This window comes from Mucor mucedo (genome assembly GCF_025094135.1).
Source record: "Mucor mucedo strain NRRL 3635 chromosome Unknown EV154scaffold_240, whole genome shotgun sequence".
Taxonomy (NCBI): domain Eukaryota; kingdom Fungi; phylum Mucoromycota; class Mucoromycetes; order Mucorales; family Mucoraceae; genus Mucor; species Mucor mucedo.
The window spans coordinates 26,352-51,417 of NW_026252524.1; the positions used below are offsets into that span (position 1 = coordinate 26,352).

General features: G+C 37.5%; 5 protein-coding genes across 5 annotated transcripts; all 5 read left to right on the forward strand.

Moving 5' to 3' along the window:
* Positions 1 to 901: 901 nt before the first annotated feature.
* Positions 902 to 1,480, forward strand: EV154DRAFT_571678 (uncharacterized protein; the record flags this gene model as incomplete). The annotated part of the gene is made up of 1 exon (XM_051606280.1): positions 902 to 1,480. The coding sequence occupies one exon, from the start codon at positions 902 to 904 to the stop codon at positions 1,478 to 1,480; it is 579 nt and encodes a 192-aa protein (XP_051450592.1).
* A 2,065-nt stretch (positions 1,481 to 3,545) lies between these two features.
* Positions 3,546 to 4,594, forward strand: EV154DRAFT_582984 (uncharacterized protein; the record flags this gene model as incomplete). The annotated part of the gene is made up of 1 exon (XM_051606692.1): positions 3,546 to 4,594. Exon 1 carries the CDS (start codon positions 3,716 to 3,718, stop codon positions 4,592 to 4,594), a length of 879 nt encoding a protein of 292 aa, XP_051450593.1. The 5' UTR covers positions 3,546 to 3,715.
* A 14,983-nt stretch (positions 4,595 to 19,577) lies between these two features.
* EV154DRAFT_488335 (uncharacterized protein) lies at positions 19,578 to 21,535 on the forward strand (the record flags this gene model as incomplete). Its single annotated transcript, XM_051599097.1, has 2 exons — positions 19,578 to 20,624; positions 21,278 to 21,535. The coding sequence occupies 2 exons, from the start codon at positions 19,578 to 19,580 to the stop codon at positions 21,533 to 21,535; spliced, it is 1,305 nt and encodes a 434-aa protein (XP_051450594.1).
* A 1,407-nt stretch (positions 21,536 to 22,942) lies between these two features.
* On the forward strand, positions 22,943 to 23,191 carry EV154DRAFT_571685 (uncharacterized protein; the record flags this gene model as incomplete). The annotated part of the gene is made up of 2 exons (XM_051606281.1): positions 22,943 to 23,106; positions 23,167 to 23,191. 2 exons carry the CDS (start codon positions 22,943 to 22,945, stop codon positions 23,189 to 23,191), a joined length of 189 nt encoding a protein of 62 aa, XP_051450595.1.
* Positions 23,192 to 23,281: 90 nt separating this feature from the next.
* Positions 23,282 to 25,058, forward strand: EV154DRAFT_453785 (uncharacterized protein; the record flags this gene model as incomplete). Its single annotated transcript, XM_051597296.1, has 3 exons — positions 23,282 to 24,443; positions 24,510 to 24,901; positions 24,924 to 25,058. Coding segments are annotated over exons 1-3 (1,443 nt in total), but the record flags the coding sequence as incomplete, so codon positions are not given.
* Positions 25,059 to 25,066: the final 8 nt, after the last annotated feature.

The following is a 25,066-nucleotide window of genomic DNA, read 5'->3' on the forward strand; positions in this document are numbered from 1 at the left end:
ATTTTTTTCTTGTTGGTGTTAATAGTATGACATTACAATGTTAATTTGTATTGTGGTGACCTAGCAAGGCTATAGCCATATTAGAGCTAACAAAGGTTTATCCATGCTGATACCATTTGTGATATAAGCTTAACAATAAATGTCATAGTAAGAACTATAAGGATATTACATCACAAGTCTAATTTAGTACGTCTGAGAAATACTTAAAATTTAGTTTAAAGCAAAGAGAGTTAAGAAGACTTAACATTTATTAGAACAAGACTAAATTAGTGACTATGTAATAATCGTATACATTTTTGGTTAATCAATGATAACTTCAAGATAGCACTAGAGATATGAACACAGCAGACAGTCTTTTATATAAATACTCGTATATTTCATTTATTAATAAAGGACAATCTTATAAACAGTCTCAAACTACTTCTATAGTCTTTTTATAATTTAAAACCTTACCTTAAAACACAACATGTATTCGACAGGTTAAAAACGTTTATCCCGATTTCTTTTTCATCAATCGTATTCAGGACGTATAAAGACTTGATATGCATAATCTTCACTCATCAATATTCATAGGACATTAAATCCCAGTACAATTATAATTGTACTGATGGCGTCCATTTCGAGATCTTTCAATAGTCACCTAATTAAGCATCCGCAGTAATTACAAAGAAGCGATCCCGGTAATGAATGAACCTTCTTCGCTTTTTAACTTTATTAATCATTGATACTTACATCATATTTTTAACTATGTCCGATAACATCAGCTCTATCAGCCCAAACGTTTTTTTATTTACCCCCAAGAGTAGACAAGAGAACTCCTGAAAAACGTGAAAGAGATAAGGTCGCTGTGGCAAAAAGTGCAGCAAAAACCGAGGAATTAAAGTCTCGTTTGGCGATAAAAATGCATCAAGACGACTTTGATCCTGGGCAGCTTAAATGCCCTGATTGTCCCGTTACTTTCAGCAACAAAGCTAATCTTAACAAACATTTGGCTAAACAACATAGGACGCAGGTAGAAACCATCAAGGGGCGTTGCTACAAAGGTAGACGTCGTAATGCCAACCTCAGATATTACGAAAAGAAGAAAATCGAAAAAACGTTGGCGAATCAAGATTCAGATTCTATGACAGCAACTCAGCTTCGTAATCAGAGATACTACCGCCAAAAGATGTTGAATAAAGCAGTAACAATTACGCGTGCTCATATATTGGATACACTCTTTGTGGATTTTGACGAGGAGCTTTCCAAATTGTCAGGCGATAATTTAAAAATGATCAGAGATTCCCGCAAATTCCATTTCACTAATTATTATGAGGACATGGAAGTGCAATATAAGCTTATTATCCGTTATACAGACGTACCTGATACGTACCGTAGCCGTATTGCCACTATCACAATTATATTAGATTTTCTTCACTTAGTTTTCCCTTCCAACATCAAGAAAGATTACGATGCAAAGAGTGTGTCGTACCTGTGGTGATCCACCTACTGTTGTTACTAATCACACCATAAAACAATATTAAAATTAAATCTCACTTCATCACCCCATACGTTATTACATCACAACACGAACTAATTTCTTATACATTATATCATATCCAACTACAAGCACTATTTTAGTGCCGTGTAACTTATCTATCAAACTAAATTCATAATCCGATTTCTCTTAACATATATAAATATGCAAACTGATAGTTAGAATAGAACCCTCGGAATCTTTGAATCTACTTTTACTGAATAAAACTTATAAGCAGTCTCAAAGTATTTTATTGTTTTTCTTTATCTATCTCTATCCTCAACTATCACATTTTTTACTTTGAATTTTGCAAACATGTTGTGGTGATCTGCTATATTGTTGCTACATTAAATAAATCCATATCTATGACATCAATACATTAAGAATGATTAAGGAATCAATTACCCAATATAGATAGTTAGTACTATCATATCACAAGGTTACAAGAACACAGTGACAAAGGCTTACTAAAGATATGGAAGTACAATGTGTCTAAGATGACAGTAATTCCAAGTGTAACATATTTACAAAATAAGCAGTTAAAGGTAACAGGATACACACTGGGAAAATGATAACAACTTCAAAGATACACTAAAGATAGTGGTACAGCAGATAGTCTTTTTTATATAAATACTTGCTCATTTTATTTCATAATAAAGACAATCTTATAAACAGTCTCAAATTATTCATAAACTGCCTTATAATTTTTACTTACCTCTAAACACAACACATGTCAAACAACTCTGCTGGTTCTCCTCTTCCTTCTTTCGCTGGTTCTTCTCCTCTCTCTTTCTCTGAGAATGCCAATCCTATGGTGAACCCTGAACCCATGGAGGAAGACACTGATAGTACTCCTCATCAGGATACTGCTCCTGCTGCACCTGCTCCTGTTGCTCTGGACCCTAAGGCCATCCTAAAGTCTGCCAATGACAACCTGGTCAAGTTAGAAGAAAAATGCAATCAAGCATATGCTGCTTACCTGTCAAACCAACTTTTGGATGAGGCCAGTCCTGACACCAAGGCCTCCTACCAGGATTATCTTTCGGTCTTGAATTCTTACACGGATGCCAAGAATGCTTTGACAGCATATCAAAGAATCAAGTCTCCAACCAAGGTCCAAGATGACAAGAATGCCTCTCGTGTCCCCAAGGATCTCCCTTTTCTGCAATTGACATCTACACCATTGGAGAGACCCAACTCTGAGTCTTTTGACTCTGTGTACGACTTCTGTGATCAGTTTCGTATTGTTCTTAAGGCCCATGCTTTAGATTTGAACGCTCACTGGGAACGACTCCTACCCATGAGTCTTAACAAGGATGATCGCAGCTGGTTTCTCGAAAATCTGGACAACAAGGATCTCACCTGGAAGCAAGCTGAAACAATGATCCTTGATCATTTTGATACCCCTTACCGAAAGTTCTTATTGAAGATTAATGTCAATCGTTTGCGTCAAGCCCCAAATGAATCTTGTCGTGCATATGGTGCTCGTTTTCAAAAATTACGTCGACAAGCGGATATGAAGGATGGTGTCCAACTGGTACTGATGTTCTACTGTTCTTTGAGAGAGCAAGTGAGGGAGAAAACGTCTGGTGCTATTTCCTCTCAGTATGGTACGAAATTACCTTGTAAACTGGAGGACATGATCCAATTGGTTGTTGCCTCTGACTCCGATTACCTTTCTTCCGGCTCCTCTGGTAGCTACTCTGTGGTTGGTTCCTCCTCGTCTACGTATGGCAATAAGGACAATGAGCGTTTCAACAAGAAACGCAGTTCCAGCCACTTCGGCTCTAATAAAGATTCTTCGGGATCTAAGGGCCCTCACAAGCAACAAAATTATTTTTTTAAAGATCCCGATTAAGGACTTTATTATTTTTTTTTTTTTTTTTTTTTTTTTTTTGTGAAAGGTTACAATTTTGCCAAATAGATGAATAAAAAATTAAATGGATATATATAGACGATTAGCAATAACATCGGATTTTCTTCAGTGCCAAAATTTTCGAAATATCCCAATAAAGGATTAAAATCCAACGACCCCAGAATCCTTCTATCAGATGAAAAATCAGCCAAATTGGGCTACTGAACTCACAAATGTTTTTGTTTTTATTGTTGTTTTTTTTTTGATAAAAGGTTTTTTTTTTGTGATCCTCTTCATTTTTCTTCACCAATTCCATTATCCAATTTTATCTAAAAAAAAACAAAATGACTTTCCATAACTACACCAGCATCAACTTCGTCAATGGCTACAACCCTACCACTCCTGCTGTAAGAGGAAGACCTAGAGTAAACGTACCTGCTCCTGCTCCTGCTGCTGCTCCTGCTCCTGCTCCTTCAACTGAGCCTTCTACCGAGCCTTCTGTTGGTCCTTCTGTTGGTCCTTCTGTTGGTCCTTCTGTTGGTCCTTCTGTTGGTCCTTCTGTTGGTCCTTCTGCTGGTCCTTCTGCTGTACCATCTGGATCTGCAAACGAACCCTCTGCTGAAACCACTTCTTCTTCTGGACCTGTTCCTACTAATGGATCTGTTCCCACTGCCCAGTCTTCTGCAGCCGCTGGATCCGTTCCTGCAACTGGATCAATGCCATCCGCTTCTTCTGGACCTAGTTCAGCCGGTTCTTCTGAGCCTTCATCTTCTGCTCCTTCTGCTGAGAATAATCCTGTTGATGAGCCTTCTCCTCAGGTCAACACCAATCTCAATTGGGATTCTGCGAGCACACATGTTTTGATCGAGTTGTTCCCTGAGTACATTGTAAAAGTCGGTGTTACTCGTACACCTCAAGCAAAGTTAAGTCTGACCAAAGCAACAGAGGATGCTTTCAATGCCAATGGCGCCATCAACGGTAGAAGAGACATTGCAGCTATGAAGACCAGGTGGAACAGCCTTTGCAGTACATATCGAACCAGAAGAGATGCTGCCAATGCTACTGGAAGTGCTCCTCTTCCTTATTGGGAATTTCACGATTTGATGGAGCAGGTAACATCAAGAATGCCAACGATGAATCCACCTGTTTCGTACAGTTCCCATTCAGGAGAAACTGTGGATAGCCGAGCACCTAGGCTAAAAAAACTTACTTTAACAGAGTAAATGCGGACGAATGGGCGAATAGTCGTCTGGGGGTAAGCATTCGTTCAAATCTGAGCGAATAGTCGTCCGTGAGCGAGTATCCGCTCATTTTGGGTAAATAAACAATGGTACACAAAAAATAAAATTACTTCATTTACTCAAAAAGGGTAAATATTCGTCCAGGGGTAACTGTTCGTTCATTTTGAGTAAAATATAAAGGTTGCACAAAAATTTAAGCTTTTTTATTCGTTCCATTTACCTGCAGCAGACGAGTATTCGTCTATGAGCGAGTACTTACTCACATTGGGTAAATAAAAATTACTTTACTCATTTCATTTACCTGCAGCAGACGAGTATTTGTCTATGAGCGAGTACTTACTCACATTGAGTAAATAAAAGTTATTTCATCCGTTCCATTTACCTGCAGCAGACGAGCATTCGTCTACGGGCGAGTACTTACTCACATTGAGTAAATAAAAGTTATTTCATCCGTTCCATTTACCTGCAGCAGACGAGCATTCGTCTACGGGCGAGTACTTACTCACATTGGGTAAATAAAAATTACTTTACTCATTCCATTTACCTGCAGCAGACGAGTATTCGTCTATGAGCGAGTACTTACTCACATTGGGTAAATAAAAATTACTTTACTCGTTTCATTTACCTGCAGCAGACGAGCATTCGTCTATGGGCGGATACTTACCCAGATTGGGTGAATAAAAATTGAGATCAACTTAAAATTACTCATTCATTCCATTTACCTGAAGCAGACGAGTATTTGTCATAGTGTCCTGTTGTCAAGAAGCCGCGTATACAAAAAAAATTATCTGCCTCCAGTCATCCCTCCGTCGTAACACCAACCTCTAAAAAGTACATATAAACGGAGTCTTTTTTTTTTTCCTTTTCTTTTTCATTTTCCTTTTTCCTTTTCTTTTTCATTTTCCTTTTTCCTTTTTTCTTTTTTAATATCTATTTTTTTTCTTTTTACCTCAATAAATCAGTTTTTTTTTAAAAAAAAAATTACTTTTATTCGTTCTTGTTTCTCGTAACCATGTAACTGAATAAACGTCTGGGCTTACTTCTTTTGCAATTACACTCTGGTGAACTCACCATTCCATCTCTGAAGTCCATCCCTTTACTTATCTCTCTTTTAAATCAGCATAGACAGGTGTATAAAGGCCGTGCTTACAATGTACTACGCCAGTGCTATAAGTAAGTGTTTTTCGTTTATGGCTTTTCATTTCTCTAATTATCTCTTCAGACTTATGCTTCCTGTTTTTACCGTTGTGGCGGCTACTCTCTTTAGAAAAGGAATTAGTGCGTATCAATTTTGAGTCTTCTTATCATAAACTAACCTAATATTCATTTAGAAAACTTTGGTTATCCCCCTTGTTTTTAGATTATACGTTGCTTCCTATACAAAATAATCAATGCCTTCATGTTATGCCATGTACCGTTTACTTTTTAGCTCATTTAAGTAGTAATCCTTCTATATAGCAATTTGTCCTTAAGTATCAAGATATAAATAAATCTTAATTTCATTCTTTTAAATAAAATATATAATCAACTTTTAAAACTGCAAACCAATTTTTTCAAACGAATGAATGTATTAAATGATTCAATATATATAAACGAAAGTTTTTCATTTGGCTGAAGGCTGAAAGGGAGAGGTTTTTTTTTTTGTTTTTATTTATTATTTTTTGGGTAAATGGGTAAACGCTTACTATAAATTCGTCTAAACGAGTAAATGGGTAAATTTACCCAATTCGTTTTTTTTTGGGTAAATGGGTAAACACTTACTAAAAAATTCGTCCAAACGAGTAAATGGGTAAATTTACCCAATTCGTTTTTTTTGAGTAAATGGGTAAACACTTACTAAAAAATTCGTCCAAACGAGTAAATGGGTAAATTTACCCAATTCGTTTTTTTTGGGTAAGTGGGTAAACACTTACTAAAAATTCGTCCAAATGGACGAATCAGGCGAAACATTATAGCCTTGGTGGAGGTAATTTTCCTGCTGGAAGACGAGGTCGTGCCGGTGTTGATGATGATGATGATCAAGAAGAAGAAGGTAGAAGACCTACCCAACGTCCTCGTTATGTCAATGCCTCAACATGGTTCATGGCTGGTCATTTGGAGGCTTTGGAAGACCAAAACCGAGAGGAAAGAGCACGAGACCGTGAAATTGCCAACGAGCGTAGGGCTGTCGATGTGGCACATATGGACCGTGTGTATGCCCATACCATTGATAGAGATGTCTTTGACCGGGATATCTTGCGTGAGACAATGGTTTTGAGACGTCAAAATTCTGGATGGCAAAGAGATGCAAGCTTGGCCATAAACCGCATGGTGGATTTGTTTGCTTCTTCTCTCCCTCGTCCCGCTCCTTCTCCAACGCCTGCTCCTTCGCCCACTTCCGTTCCTTCTCCCACTTCCACCCCTTCTCCCACGTCTGCTTCTTCTCCCCCTCCCCCTCCTAACAATTCCCCTCCTGCCGCTGATCCTTCAGTTAATAACAATTAAGTTTTTTTTTTTATAAATTTTTTTTTCTACTTATCCAGTAAAGTTTCTAACACCTTCAGTTCTATGTGTCATCAATTCATTAAATACATTTACTCTTCTAGTACTTCCATTTACATTTTGAGACGATTCATTTTCTACATTGGCAGCACCACGACCTTCCATCGGACTATCGTCTGTAAATCCAGGGTCTCGAAGATCAATGCAAAAGTTGTGTAGTATACAGCACGCCGTAATAATTTCGTTTACATCCATTTGATCGTAGACATAAATGTACTTGCTAGCGAATCTCCAACGAGCAACCAAGACACCGAATGCTTTTTCAATCGCCATTCTTGTCGCAGAATGAACGAAATTAAACGTACGTTTTCTTGAATCCGTTATGCATTGACTTTCAGGAAATGGCGTGATGAGATTAGGCCCCAAAGGGTACGCAGAGTCACCGATGATAAACGTATTGTCTGGAAAGAACGTTTCAGGATTTTCAAGAATATCGTAATATATGTCACTGGATCTGAAAGCAGCAGCATCGTGAGTTCTTCCTAAGAATAAGTATTGTGTTTAGTTTTGATTTTAAATCCGTTAATCCATAGTTACGGTACCTGAGTCGCCTACCGAGATATATGTGAATCTCATGTTAGAGTCACAAACAGCCGTTAACTTAACAGAGTAGTCATTCTTACGATCACGAAACATAGCACCAAATTCGTCTGGGGAAGGCTTGTGGATCGTAAAGTTTTTTCCATCTACAGCACCGATAACACCGTTTAGTCGCTGTCCATTATCACTCCCAAAACCGTGAGCTACAGCTCTAGCCGCTTCAGGATCAGTAGGCCAAGCCAACAAGTGACCAAGCCTTCCCTTGATTGCCTTAAGTGTCCTTCTGGTGAAGTTATTATAACTACCATAGGAAACACCTAAAAGCATGTACGCTTGACGGTATCCGACATGGCAATTAGCCAAGCGAAATAAGGCCGTTGCGACCTGAATGTAGACAGGAATAGCATTGGGAGCAACAAAATTAAACTCTTCGTGGTTGGACAATTCATTCACCAAATTCTCAAAAGCGTCTTTGCCCATTCGGTAAGTTGCACGATAACTATTTACTTGATTTTCGTCATCGTCATTGAGGAAGGGGTGTTCCAAACTCCAGAAGTGATATCTACGAGTTTCCCTTCTACCGTCGGCGTCGATAACTGTTCTCGTTCTTTCAACATATTCACCCGAAAAAAACATTGGCAAACTGGTAATTGCAACACCGTATTGGTTGCGGTAATCGTTTGCAATAAAACTGTACTGGAGACGTTGTTGTCGGTAAAGTGCAGTATTGTCTGATTCCATAATCATTTGGATATCGTCGTCCATACTCTCAGCTTCTTCGTCGAGTCTAAATAAAACTTGTTGCAATTCAGAAATTACAGTAACAATTTGGGATGGGTTCATTTTGGTTTTTCTAAAAATAAAAAGTATGTAGGAAAAAGGGCGAAAAAAAAAGTCCGAGAAAAATAATAACAGATAGGATAGCATTTTGATTGAACTTTATTTTTTAATCGTTCAAAAAGGGTCATTAAAAAGCAACGTCATGGATTTTGGAAAAAGCTCTCTTTTGGAAGTCTGAAGTAACCTTTCACAAAAAAAAAAAAAAAAAAAAAAAAAAAAAAGTCCTTAATCGGGATCTTTAAAAAAATAATTTTGTTGCTTGTGAGGGCCCTAAGAGACCTTTTACCTCGTCCTCTTCTGGTAAGAAACCTTGTTCCTTTTGTGGTAAGACCTGGTTCTATGGTCACCGCTGTGAAGAGTTTAAGCAAGCTCAAAGGAATAAGGTGTCAAGAATGGCAATGAGAGGTGGTGAGCCTTCCTCGTCTGTTGATGAAGATGAGAATATGGACCATAATGTGTCAATGGCGCGTTTAGCTCTTGATTGTAAGTCTGCAAATATAAAAGATGTAACAAGAGATTTTAAAAACATTGATACTGATACTATTACCTTTCCTATTACTATCGATAATTCTATTAGAACGTTCTCCTTATTTGATTGCGGCGCAAATTTTAGTTCGGTGGACTATGAGTTCTGTAGAAAAAATAATATTAAAATAAAGTTTATAAATCATGTTAGTAAAGACCAATTAAATAAGCATAATTTTTATAATTACTTCATTCGGTCTGCGGATAAGAATACTTTTGTAAAAAGGATTGGTACTTGTGAATTAAGCGTTGGTTGTAATAATAAAACTATAAAACGTGTCTTTGAGGTTATGAATCTTGCTCCTGAAAATAACAGTTATCAATTTAGTATTGGTACTGATTGTATGTCATTATTTGGAATCGGAATTTATGGTCTTCCTACCTCGTATGATGATCATGATTCCCAAGAAGCCGTTATTGAAGCTGACAAGCGTTATAACAATACGAGTGAACTTCTTGAATCAATTGAAGCTGAAAACAAATTAAAGGAAAATTGTCCAGCCTGTCCTCCTAATGAATACAAAGAAGCGTTAGATTACATTCAACCTGCTATTAAAGCCAATCAAGCAATTCCTAAAGGTTCATTCTGCACTATACCTGAAAGTGTTGTATCCTTGGATACTCCACCTAATGTAACCGCGTATAGAAAGCCTTATCCAGTCCCTCTTAAGATGGAAAGCATTGTAGATGACCAAGTAAAGGAATGGCTCGATAATGGTATTACTAAAATTGCCCCTGCTAATACAGAATGGAATACTCCGCTAACTGTAGTCAAGAAGACTGATGCTAAGGGACAAGTAAAAGAATATCGCGTCTGTCATGATCCCAGACATATTAATTGTTTGTTAAAATCTATTGACCGTATGCCCTTACCTATTATCAGTGAGCTTCTTGAGGATTTAAAGGGTGCAACTGTCTATTCAACCTTGGATCTTAAGTCTGCTTTTAACTCGTTAAAGTTAAATCCTGAAGATGCACATAAATTAAGCTTTACTTGGCGTGGTGTTCAATATCAACCTATAGGCACTGTTTTTGGCATTCGTCATGTTAGCTCACAATTTCAGAGAACAATGAGTATCGTATTAGAAGGTTTACCTTGTGTTCGATATTTCGTTGACGATATTGTTTGTGCGAGTAAATCCATTGAAGAACATAAAGAACATCTAAATATGCTGATAAAACGATTAACTGAAGTAAACCTGAAGTTGAATCCTGATAAGTGATGTTTCTTTCAAAAGGAAATTTATCTTTTGGGATTTCGTGTAACTCCTTCTGGTGTCAGCGTTGACAGACGTAAACTTGTAAACGTGTTGGAATTCCCTCAACCCAAAATTGGAAAAGATATCATGCGTTATTGTGGTCTCATAAATTATTTCAGATCCTTCATCCCCAATGTTTCTGCTATAATGTCTCCACTTGACTCCTTACGAAATGAAAAATCACTTGATAAATTATGGAATGATAACCATCAGAAAGCTTTTGACAATTTGAAAAAAGCGCTTATAAGCGATACTGTATTAGCCTTTCCCGACATGAATGCTCCCTTCTCTATAAGTTGTGATGCCTCTCTATCTGGTATTGGTGCAGTTTTGTATCAAGAAATTAATGGTACAAAGAAATTTATTTCATTCGTCGCAAAGAGTTTATCTAAAAGTGAGCGTAAATATTCAGCTACGAAAAGAGAATTACTCGCATTAGTATTCTCGTTAAAGAAATTTCATAAGTATGTCTACGGATCTAAATTTACCTTATACACTGATCATAAAGCTTTAACCTATCTCCATACACAAAAAATTGCCAATCTCATGATGATCTCATGGATGGATACCATCTTACAGTATGATTTTGACATCGTTCATTTGCCTGGTATATCCAATGTCTTACCCGACACGTTATCCAGACTCTTTGAGGACGATTATGCACTATCTAATGAACTGGGTGGGGATAAATTCATCATGCGAAATAGAGCAGCAATTATGGAACCATTACCTAGCGAAACCAGTGGTGAATACTTCACTCCTCCTACTCAACAAGAGCGTGACGAACTATTAAAACTTGAGCACGTTAAAGGACATTTCGGAGTCGAAGCCGTATTACATGCATTAAAACGTAAAGGCATTTTTTGGTCTAATTTAAAGAAGGATGCAAATGAGTTAATTAAGGCATGTGTTCCATGTCAACGACACAATATAGCACGAAAAGGTTACAATCCATTAAGACCTGTATTAGCTGCTCTTCCTGGCGACAGTTGGGGAATTGATTTGGCTGGTCCATTTGTAACATCTAGAAGAGGCAATCATTATCTGTTAGTCATGATAGATATAGCAACCAAATATTATGTGTTAAGAGCTATACCTGATAAGACGGCAGCGGTTGTTGCAAGTGTTGTGTTGGAAGTAATCTGCACCTTCGGCCCATTTAGAAAATTGCAAAGCGATAAGGCTACCGAATTCGTCAATAGGTGTATGTCATGCATAAAAAGCAATATTGGGTTTGACCATGCTTTGATCTCGCAGTATCATCCAAGATCTAATGGAGCTACTGAAAGAGCTGTGCAATCCGCTGTGAAAACCATAAAAAAGAAAATAAATGGAAATATTGCTGACTGGGATATAATGGTCGCGTCTACACAGTTGGAATTAAATTGCAAGTATAACAGTCGAACTAAAAGTACACCATTCTTGTTAATGTTCGGAAGGAATACAAATGACTTTACAGATTATAAAAAGGAAACGGATAAAATAACCACGGAAAGAACAAATAAGGAATTACATAACAAAATAAAACTCATGAGAGAAATAGTGTACCCTGCAATCTATGGGCAGACAAAGAAAGTCACTGATAAACAAAAGGAAAAGTTTGATGCAAGCCACAAGTTAATTGACATTCCAGTTGGTGCAACAGTAATGATCTTAATTCAAGAAAAGCAAAATAAGCTATATCCTAACTATGAAGGATATTACACTGTTGTAAGAAAAACTTCTGCTGGCACATATGTATTAAGAAATGAAAAAGGATTTATTGAGCCTAGGAACTTTCCACCTTCAAACCTAAAAATTGTCTCCGATAAAATTATCCCTCAGGAACAATACTTCGAAGTGGAAGCCATAATAGGACATCGTAGAGATGATAATAATAAGCTGCAATATAGATGCAGATGGTTAGGTTACAATGAAGCTGATGATACTTGGGAACCTGAGGAAAACTTTACTGATCCAAAGTTCATCTCTGATTATTACAGAAGAATAGGTGAAGCCCCTGAGAGTATCAAAGCCATTAATAAAGCCAATAAACGTAAGTTGAATGAGATGAAGGATTTAAATCACAAAGTAAGCTCTCGCCCGGTAAAGAAAAATAAATCGACTAAAAATAAGAATGATCGTCAAAACTCTAAATAAAGAACAATTAAAAGATCTTCATAATTTTGTCGGTATTAGTCAATACCTGGGTGGGGATAATGTGGTGATCCACCTACTGTTGTTACTAATCACACCATAAAACAATATTAAAATTAAATCTCACTTCATCACCCCATACGTTATTACATCACAACACGAACTAATTTCTTATACATTATATCATATCCAACTACAAGCACTATTTTAGTGCTGTGTAACTTATCTATCAAACTAAATTCATAATCCGATTTCTCTTAACATATATAAATATGCAAACTGATAGTTAGAATAGAACCCTCGGAATCTTTGAATCTACTTTTACTGAATAAAACTTATAAGCAGTCTCAAAGTATTTTATTGTTTTTCTTTATCTATCTCTATCCTCAACTATCACAGTACCAATGCTTGTCGGTATTGATGTGGAAGATATGCCTGAGACATTAGATTTAGGGGAATCAAACGAAAAGCACAAAGATGAATTAAAAAAATTCCTTTTCACAAAAAGTAGCAACCTTGGAACATGCCGTAGAATCATAATGTCTAAGCTGACTATGAAACTTCTTCACCGTTGTTTTGCTGCGAATGATTACATATACGCCAGTGTCAGATCAAATTGTATTTCTTTTCTTAGCCACTTGGGTGAACCTTTAGTTCCTTCCCCAACTTCAAATACAGAATAAAAACTACATTATATCTTTTTTTTTATTAAGTTGATTTCCACTTAATTTGTAAGACTTTTCGATTCCCAGTCAAAAGCCCACTTAAATTTTATGATTTTTCGATTCCCAGTTAGTCAGACGCCCACTTAATTCTTAAGACTTTTCGATTCCCAGTCAGCCAGACATCCATCTACTTTGATTCCCAAAGCAGAAAAAAAAAAGACAAGCACTTTTCTACCACTTAATTTCTAATATTTAAAGCTTTTCGGTGTACATTGTTTGTCTCGGATACAAAATTCAAGTGTATATGGGCGTGCAATCAGCGCTAAAAAAATACGGGTGTGGAAAAATCATGGGTGTGGAAATGCTACGGGTGTGGAAAAAAAATATCCACACCCAAATATTTAAGTCTCGGCTGCTAGAGTCGTATACCGGGTGTGAATATCCCAAAAAGGAAATATTACCGGGTGCGCGTTAATGGCTTTGAATATATAACTACATAAACTACATAAATAATAACGGCTACAGCCAATAATAAATATACACAATTGCATAACAAAGCATACAACCAATGAAATACATAATACCATTTGAGATACGGATATGACAGTAAAATATCCTTATCACCATTTTACCATTAGTCATAGACAGGGACATAATTTCTATAATAAGGAAACAGAAAAAGAAAACTCTGTGCTACCTCACAGAGTATCTTCAAATCCAAATATACCTGCTGTAATCATAAAAGATAGACAGCCATTTTTCTGTGTAACATACACAGAATATAGTTTCTCAAGCATAAGATAGTGATAAGCACAGTAACAGCTTATCACAATTATAAATCATTACCATCTAACAATTAATATATAAAAATAATAGGAATTAGGAATTGTAAAAAACAGTCACAAATTTACCAATTTTTTTTGTAATACTCTAAACTCCGAATATCCAGTCAAGCCACTCTCACTCTCGTATCACTATCTAACGGCTGCGTCGTCAAGACCGCAGCACTTTATACTTATCCTGAATTACACTAACACATATACTTATCCCATCCGCAGCAATTATCCCTAAACTATAAATACTCCAAACAATCATTATTAAATAAAGGATCTTACTTTTATTATCTCTAAACTCTATTCAATTACCGAACGTCTTAATATTACATTGGTGGAGTAGCTAAAATGGCCAAAATTACTGATGAACAACTAGTGTTCGGAATGAAGATCGAAACTCTCGAGCGAGCTTCGATCGTGTTCCAGTCGAAGCTCGCTCGGATGCAATTTTTTACAGCTCGAGCTCGCTCGAAGTTTCTTAAGCTCGGCTCGGTTGCGAATACGATAGCTCGAACTCGCTCGCCCTTTTTATTACACAAAGTGCACGTCAAAGTGATGTTAATTACAGAAAATTATGATAATAAAATTGTTATTTATTGAAATAGAAGTTGGAAAAAGAAAAAGAAATGTTTTTTTTTCACCAGCCTTAACACCAAATTCGGATAATTAAATCAAACTATTACTGCATCTATAATTATAAAACATTTGGATTTGTGAACATGAAAGTTTAAATTAATTCTGCTACGTCATGTTACTATGGTTGCTGTAAAGAATTGGCTTAGTTGGGTATAGAGTGCATCCGGAGTTCAATAGTAAAATTTTTTTTTTAAGCAGGGAGGTACTTTCGAATCAATCCAACCCTTTTTTTTCATTATTAAATTTTTTTTTGCTCACTATTATACGTTTTAAATGATAGTTAAAACAGTTCTACACAATTTTTTTGTGAGAAAAGCAAGCCGAATCCCCATTTTTACAAAGTGATTTTAGGTGGGGGGGCTTCAACTTGTCACATACAGCCAAAATTTGAACAAATTTTTTTATTTTAGCCAATAGGATTGCTCCGGATATTTAATTCACCGTTTCTGACATTTAAACTAAAGCATCTGCCGCCAAAAATCTAATTACCGCCAGCAGGCATACTTAAGCTGGCCATGTACTTAGATGATAAAGTTCACAAACAAATCTAGACATGTAATTAATATTCTCTTTGCCCAAAATTAATAAAAAAATGCCGTTATTCATTTCAGGTTTTTTAAGAAAGGACAAATTGTTTAAACGCAGCGAGCTCTTATCGGATGTTCTTATTGACGGACAAAGGCTTTAGAATGTTCACTAGCATTTTTGTACTGATTATAATTCTTTGAAATTTAAGAATCTCGTTGCTTATTATGTTTTTATGCTGTAATATTAAGCGCGTTATACTAAAGTAAGCAGAAGGCAAATGACCTTTCTTGCAAACATTTATGACACTGATCATCAAATCTAAAACAATTGAATCACAGCGTTACATAATCTGATTAAATTTATGCTGAAGAAACTCTTCAAAATGTTCCCCGTGATTTTGATACTAAGTAGAATCTTTTTAAAATTGATATATATATTATAAATAATACTTCTAATCTGTTCTTGTCACCGCCAACAAAAAAAAAGTACATAAAGGGTGAGAAATATGTCTTTAAAATTTCCATTACTCAAAAGACCAATTGTAACACAGCCCACTCCAATCCGATGGCTGATATAAATAAAAAAAACATTGAAATGTTCCCCGTGATTTTGATACTATGTAGAATCTTTTTAAAATTGATATATACATTATAAATAATACTTTTAATCTGTTCTTGTTACCGCCAACAAAAAAAAAGTACATAAAGGGTGAGAAATATGTCTTTAAAATTTCCATTACTCAAAAGACCAATTGTAACACAGCCCACTCCAATCCGATGGCTGATATAAATAAAAAAAACATTGAAATGTTCCCCGTGATTTTGATACTATGTAGAATCTTTTTAAAATTGATATATACATTATAAATAATACTTTTAATCTGTTCTTGTCACCGCCAACAAAAAAAAAGTACATAAAGGGTGAGAAATATGTCTTTCAAATTACCATAGCTCAAGACCAATTGTAACATAGCCCGCTCCAATCCGATGGCTGATATAAATAATTTTTTTTTTTAAAATGCTCCTCGTCATTTTGATACTAAGTAGAATCCTTATTAATTGAAGATGTAGCTTATAATATATGTTTTAAATTTGTATTAGTTAACGCCAATTGCAAGAAATATCCAAACAAGGTGCAAATTCCCTTTTAAGTGTCAATAACTGTCCCCCCAAATCTTTTATATTTTAAACGCAGCAAGATTTAGCTGCTATATGGGAAAAATCTTTGAAATACTTGCCATCATTTTTGTATTAAGTATATTCTCTTTTAATTAAAAGAGTTTATTTGTAAATATATGAATATGTTATAATAGTCTGCGCCAATTGATAAATTGACTGAAAGATTAGTAATATTATATTAAAGTTCCATACGAAACTCTATAGGAGTTTGAATCATATAATTTTTAAGGTTTGGGATTGAGAGTTTAATTTTTGACGTTTTGCAAAGTTTTTATCATCTATCAAAACAAACAATAACATATCCAATGGCTAAATCAAGAAAAAGAATGAACCAAGGGAAAAAAGTTAGAGCTGCAACGTTAGAGAAAGCTGCAATGCTTGCTGCTGAGGCTGCTGAGGCTGCTGTGAGAGAGTTCAGCGATGTTGAAATTCACCATTCCGAAGATGTTCAAGGTGATGTCGAAGTTATGCCCATCTCGTGGAAAAACGCTAGTGAGACCACTGGTGCGCAGAGATACACGCGTAAAATTGAATACGCACGCGAAACTATCAGTCGTAAGAAGTCTGCTTGGAAGAAAGCCGCTGTGGGCACACGTTCCTTGACCGATTTTTTCAAGTTGACCAAAAAACTTGCACCCATTATGAAGAAGAAAAAGGGGCCATACAAGTCCAGATTCCCTGATGAAGCAACATTGGAAAAAATCCATACAATGTTGCCACTCATTGATCCAAAATTGGTTCTTTGTAATGCATCTACTGGTGAACAACATATGGAAGGTGTCACTCAGTATCTGAAATACAAGATTGTGAAGGAAATGATGGTGCTTCTTTTGGCGGGTGAAGCGTATTCTGATGCAGCAGATCGTGCGGTCAACAACTCCTGGCACGATCCATCAAAATTTTACCGTTTTCGCGTAGCCCGTATTTGGTTGGGGCTTTACTTGGAGACCGGAAGTATCCCTCTCCACCAACAAGGAAAGCATGCGAAGAGGAGATCAATCCTGAGTGATCCTTTTGTGAAAGAGAAATGCGTGGAGTGGATTCGTGGCCAGAAAGCCACATTTAGAAGTATCCCGGCTCTTCGACTTTATTTAAGACAGCACGTCTTACCGGAGGTCTTGGCCATGACGACGGAAGTACAGGTTGATGCAGATGTGATTGTAAATGATGAAGTACATCCTCTGTCAAATGATGCTTTGTCAACTTACCTGAAGTCATGGGGGTTCGAATACAAGACAGGTAAATACAAGATGCAATTAATTAATAGTTACTAATGGTTAAACTTTAATGTTTTTTTTGTGGTATGTGCATAGGAAAAGATCAATGTTACTTTGATGGACATGAACGGCCGGACGTCATTTCTTATCGTATTAAGTGGGCCCAACAAATGATGGAATGGCACAAACGTATGGAAACCTATACACTCGACGATGAGAATTCAGAACCAGTTCAACCTAACCTGAAGGAAAATGAAAAGAAGATGGTTTTAGTTACTCACGACGAATCAATATTTTATTCAAATGATTGTAAAGTCACTCGTTGGTGTGAGAAGAACGAATCCATGATCATTCCTAAGGGCCAAGGAAGATCTGTTATGGTTAGCTCGTTTATGTGTCCTTGCCATGGAACAATGAGAGGTACCGTCAATGGTATTGAAATAACTTCAAGAGTTATCTTTCTTCCTGGTAACAGTAACGGCGATGGTTATTGGACGAACATTGATTTAACTAATCAATTAAAAGATGTAATTCCTCTTTTTAATGAATTACATCCTGATTGTATTGGTATCTTTGCCTTTGACCAGAGCTCTAACCACAAAGCCATGGCTGATGATGCTCTTGTTGCCTCAAGGATGAGTTCCGGTGTCACCGAGTATAAAGATACAAATAAGTATAGGTTTCGGGATACCACTTTTACTGATAAGGAAGGTCGAGTGAAGGCCCAGCCCATGTACCGGACCGAGACGGTGAATATGGAAGCCGTGAAGAAGATTGTTGCTACCAGAAGGGCAAAGCAGCAACCAGTGTCCTTTGAAGACCTCATGAATCAATACAGGCTTCCAAGAGTAAATATTTGAACTTAATACATGACATGAAAATCTAAATTTCAATGATTTCATTATATTTTGTAGGCACGTGAGGTCTTCAGAGGCACGCTCATTTTGTTGAGGGAGCGCGGCTTGTTGGACAAGAATGCTTCGCTGCGCAAGGTATGCCCTTCTGGTACAGTGCATGATCCTGCTGTTCGACCTGGCTGCTGTGCTGAGTACTTGCTTTCTCAGCAACCTGATTTTTTGGCGCAGAAGAATATGTTGGAGACTGTGACGTTCGAGGCTGGTCAACTCTTTACATTATACCCAAAGTATCACTGTGAGACTAACTGGATTGAAAGACATTGGGGTGCAGCCAAAAGATATTCACGAATGATGTGTGATTACTCCTTTTATACTCTGACGTCTAGAATCCATGAGTTTTTGGACAATGATGAGGTTGTGCACGGTCCTAAAATCAATAGACGGTATTATAACCGTGCCTATAGATATATCGACGCGTATAGCAAGGGTAAAGATGTCATGGAGGCTGATGAGATTATCAGAAAGTTTTCCAAAGAATATCGATCACACAGACGTGCTGTTTAGTTGCTCCTTAATGGCTTTCATTCCATTAAAAAAAAAACCAAAAAAAAAAATCCTTAGACTCCCCCCCCCAAAAAAAAAATTAGACTCCCCCCCCAAAAAATAAATAAATATCCTGAAATTTTTTTTTTTAAAAAAAAAAACCTTCCCCCACATTAAGATCTGGCTATAAATCTATTTCCTTTTATATTGTTTGTACGAGTCGGAGGTGAATCCTTCAAAATGTCACAAAATTGATTTTGCTATTGAACTCCGGATGCACTCTAGTGTGCAACACTGTTTCATTTTCTATGGTAAATGTTTTTGTTGGTTGTACAATTAAATAAAAGTCCAAAGCATTTTAATTGGAATTATTAGAGCATAAATAAAAAAAAATGGTAAAGGGAAGAAAAGATTAAAATCAAGGGGAAATGCCATCGGTAGTCTTTCAAGGACCTTAACTTTAAAGTGACTACTATCGACATTTTAGCCGAGCGAGCATCGATCGAAGCTCGCTCGAACCCAAAAAAAGTGGCGCAAACTCGAGTACAAAAACTCGGTTCGAGCTTCGTTCGAACTGGCGCAAGATCGGTGCAAGCTCGAAAAGTTCGAACACTATGAACAACCCGGTCCTACTGACACCCCAAGTTCAACCTCTTCTACGGATACTATGAAACCTATTGATTCGGACCCCAAAGGCAAGAAGAAAGAGGAGGTGGATCTTTCAATTTTTAAGTCTACAGCTAACTATTCCTCTGCGAGTATCCAGGAGAAGACGGCAAAAACAAAAAAGGCAGCAGATACCAATACTCCTTTTTTGGATTTTTCGGACGTTCGCAACGGTGATATGTCTATTGTGGATGATGGATCTCAGATGGATGGAGAATTTCTCAGGACACACTTTACGGAGGCTAAACAGAAATTTGATGAACTAGCAATGTACGTCCAGGTGAACCGACAAGCACTTCTGGAGGAAGCAACGGTGAAACAACAAAGATCAATGGCTATCGCAAAATCTTTGGAATATTTGGCTCCCGCTGATTGTATCCACTTACAGATACTCATCTCTGAACAGCAAGACCAAGCTCACGAGGTACATCGCATTGTCAAAAATTTGGATGGCCAGGTAAACAATGAAAGGTCTAGATTGAATCAGGTACTTACGTATCTTTTACATTCTATACCGGGTATGGACTTGACCCGAATGGTTCATGAACTTCAATGGCCGACACTCTCGGTTTGTAGAGATCTGGATCTTCCTTATGATTATCAGCTGATGATTACTGGCGCTTACAACCCTCCCCACATTGTCAAGGATGAACAAGGAAAACACAAGCTTCAAGAAAAGACGGAAAGCGACGAGTTGAAGCTGATGCAACAACGAATCCTACTTTTAGAATCTCAACTGCAACGAGCTCAAGTCAACACTCAATGTCACAGTGGCGTGAATGACCACGAATTGCAGCGAACCACATTACTTAAACCAGAGAATAAGGAAAACAAGGCTATGAACCAACAACGGGTCTTTTTAGAAAGACGGAAACGACATAAATTTCCTACTTTTGAAAAAGGATCGGCTCATGAGGCTCAACAATGGATGCAAAGGTATGAAGTACTGGCTAAATATCTGGGGTTTACCGAAGATAAAAAATCGGAGGAGATGACGGCAGTTCTTACGGGTGATAGCATGGACTGGTTAATCGGGTTAGACCCAACGGTACTGGGAAATTGGAATAAGTTGAAGGAAGCATTTTTACATCAACATGCACAAGGAATGGATCCTGTCGTATTTGACGCCTAATTCCACGAATACAATTACTCTTATCTTGTCACTCAATTATAATACATATAACCTATGTATTATAAGTACCATATTGCGAATACATTCCTATTGGTACGACACAGTACCAGCTCCCTCATATGTCAAACTAAGATCCGATTTCATAATCGTTCCTGGATTGGTCGAGTAGCTGCCGAATCTTCTAGTTTCTCATAAATTTATTTTAGTAATCCAATCAAGGACCCTGCCATTGAATGGATAAACTATAATGCTCTAGAAGTGCCGGATATGGGTCAACTAGCTCCTTGTATATAACAATAAGCTATGTTTCATATGTAACTGATTTCTAAATCTAATTCTACCATTTCCCAGTTTGCGGGTAAATAGTCAATTCGATCTGCGCAGGAAAAATCTTGAAGTAATAATTGAATATAAAAAGGACCTCTATTTTTATCATGACAAACTCTCCAACTTATAATAAAGGATTGTAGAGTCTCATTTCTTTACTTGCTTTATTTTCCCAATTACTTTTCCCTTTTTATTTCTCAATTTTCACAGATCCTACTCTCGCAGCTTTCAATGAGTTAAAGAGCTATAAACAAGGAAACAAGCCCATGAAAGAATTCGGTCCAGGCATTACTACACTGTTACAACGTGCCGGTATTTATCAGGCCAACATCCAACTGGATTATCTTAACGATCAATTACACCCAGAATTGGAAAAGGCAGTCATCATGAACCGTGCTCAAACTCTGGCCGACGGTATACACATCGCTACGGAAATAGAACGTTCACTGGCCAAATCTAAATTATCTAATACCTACATGGGCCCAATCACAAATTACTGAGAAATTCGAGAGTGATAATAGCGAATTAAGAATAAAATGTGAAATTTAACAAAGTGAAATTATCAAACTGCAAAAATAAACTAAAGCTTTATTAAACAAATAAAAGGGGGTCTTTATATACACATTATTTCAGACATTGATCACAGATGGGCTGATGACGGTTATGGGTAGATTTATCCAGATAATACTCGGATGTAATGATCCCATATAGAAAGACCATAATGAGATGTCAATAACAATAACAATAACATTCATTCTTAAACTGTGTATGTCTTGTAGCACAACATTCAGGGGAAAATGTAGTTCTTATTAAAGATAGCTGTGGCACCTCAACGTGGCTGATGTAACCTTCATATGTTTTCATATTCATGTTATTATTTAAATGTATGCCTTATACTTGTATGAAGGATGATATGAGATCAAGCCTGTACATAAAGTAAATGATCAGTATTTAATATAAAGTACCAATAAGAATTATATTTAGGATTATCAAATGGAAGATTTAAGAAGTGTAGATAGAGTCATATATTAAGTATATAGCCTCGATCACGACAATTACTCTTCCGGATCGGACAGCACCCAAGTGTCTCAGGTAACCAACAGTGGAGGTGATCAAAATTATCAAGATCACCAACAGCACAGGTATGGTCAAGGTAACTCTTCGGGTAACGGTGGTAGATATTATGGCGGTGGTCGATCTCAAGGTGGTGGTGGCTCTCAAGGTGGTGGTGGATCTCAAGGCGGTGGTGGATCTCAAGGCGGTGGTGGATCTCGCGGCAAGGCTTTTAGTGGCACGGGGGAAACGAGAACATGTTTCAAATGTAACAAGGTGGGACATCTTCGACGAGATTGTCGAGTTAAATCTTTTAAACAGAACAATCAAGAGTTAACGGAAAAAGATGAATCTAACCAACCGGTCGAAATGGATGATGATATTTTCTTGCATTTATTACAAACTCAAGAGATTATGCACGATGTGGTGACCTAGCAAGGCTATAGCCATATTAGAGCTAACAAAGGTTTATCCATGCTGATACCATTTGTGATATAAGCTTAACAATAAATGTCAGAGTAAGAACTATAAGAATATTACATCACAAGTCTAAGTTAGTACGTCTGAGAAATACTTAAAATTTAGTTTAAAGCAAAGAGAGTTAAGAAGACTTAACATTTATTAGAACAAGACTAAATTAGTGACTATGTAATAATCGTATACATTTTTGGTTAATCAATGATAACTTCAAGATAGCACTAGAGATATGAACACAGCAGACAGTCTTTTATATAAATACTCGTATATTTCATTTATTAATAAAGGACAATCTTATAAACAGTCTCAAACTACTCCTATAGTCTTTTTATAATTTTACTTTACCTTAAAACACAACACACGAAACCAGCAACAACATGAATGAAAATCGAGGCCGAAGGAGATTCAAGATTCCTATCCAATGTTACGAACAAGAACAGGAGGTTTTGGTAGATACGGGTGCAGCAATTAGCACTGTCTCTAAGAAAGTGGCAGAGCAACTAGGCTTACCTCAATTTGTTGTGGATACACAGGTCATCAGGTACTGTTCTAAAACCAGTCAAGTCATCTGACCCATCGGTGTTATAACCCTTAACCGCAGTATATTATCCAACACTAGAGCTTGACCGCAGTACAACCGCAGTACTGCGGCAACATAGTAAAAACATATAAATATCAATCAATTATCATTCAATAAACATTATCTTTATTTTCAATCAAAAAGTCTGTTAAACAGTTTTAGCGAACGGAATTCTCCATATATAATTCCCTCTAATAACTTTCTCGCCAGTCACTTGGTCTATATTTAACAACCGACTTCAATCTTATTTTATGGTGGAGTAGCTGCTTCTTTTCCTGCGCCCTACAACTCTATAACTTCTATAACTCTATAACTTCTATAACTTCTATAACTCTATAGCTCTATAACTATATCGCACTTATCTCTCATACATACCTACCCTATGTCTGATTTTACCACGCCCAACCCATCTGTGCCCAATGTACCTGAAACCTCCCAAGAAGTCAATTCTCTGGCTGCCTTGTTAGCTGAACAACGGGTTAACAACACTGCTCTGGTCTCACCTTATACCAAAGGCCAAGATATCACTTCTTGGATCAAGCAATTTCATCTCTCCGCCAAAGCCCTTGGTATGTGTAGCGCCGGCTCTCGCAACATGCAAATGCTGAAATATTTGCCCCAGGAGGCTACCGACTGGCTTATGCGTGTCGCAGACCTCTCTAGCGCCGCTGATGTTAAAGCTAAACTAGAAAGCGTCTATGGAATCGATCCGCTGGTTCAGAAATCTCTGTGTCGCCGACGTTTGGAAGCGCTTCAACAAGGACAACGCCGTGTTGCTGAATATAAAATGCATTTTGAGACTATCGTGGCTGACTTTCCTGAAGATAACACCCTCTCCGACGATGTATTTCGACACATCTTCTTCAGTAACCTTCGACCTGAACTTCGTTCCGCCCTTCTCGGTATCATCGATCCAGCAGATACTTGGAAAACACTGGCTGCTGCTGCTGCTATTCGTGAGAATGTCCTGTTCCTTGGCAACGATCACTTCTTAGCCATGCAACCGGCCTCTCCTGCTTTGAACGAACCCACACCCATGGAAGTCGATGCAGTTCAACAACAATTTAAACCTAAGCGCAAAGAACATCCTATGCGTCGATGGACTCAAGATGGACAGCCAATCTGTGGTTTCTGTGGAGTCGTTGGTCATTACTCGAAGAAATGCCCCCGGGAAAAGGCTAAAAGGAACAATGTCCATGCTGTTGAACACCAGGATCAACCAGCACCTCCCACACCGCCAGCACCAGCACCATCTTCTACTGTGCAGTACGTGAGCGCCATCTCCAACCCAGCTCAGGGTTATGCTTGTATTCCAATTGACGACGATCCTATTTACACGTTTCCTGGCATCCATAGTATCTCAGTACCAACATGTACTTCATCTACACCCAAGATCAAGGTTAACTTTGGTGGACGTTTGGTGGTTGCTCTAATTGATACAGGTGCATCAGTGACGGTTATGCGCTCCTCAGTAGCCGATCTCTTACAACTGGTACCCGATAGCTCCATGAGTATCACTTTCACAACAGCTAACAACCAAACTAACTCGTCCTTGGGAATGATCAAATCTTCTGCGCTCATTGGTGAACTTCCGGTGGTCCTTCACTGTCATGTTGTTCGTGAACTAGCTCATGATCTAATTATTGGATATCCTGACCTCAAGGCCCTCAAGGCTATCATCGATACCGCCTCCAACGAGGTTCGTATTCCCAAGAGCTTGGACTCTACGGCTGCCATGACACCTGCTGTAGCTTCTGTATGCTCCATCTCGTCTTCAGTTGCATCTTCCTGGTCTTCACCATACTTATGTTGATATCAACGGTCCCCCTAATACGCTTGCATTCATATCCACACCTCAGAATGTTGCTATGGAAAAACTCTTGTCTGTCGCCTCGGGTATTGTTGAGTTCAACAACGATGG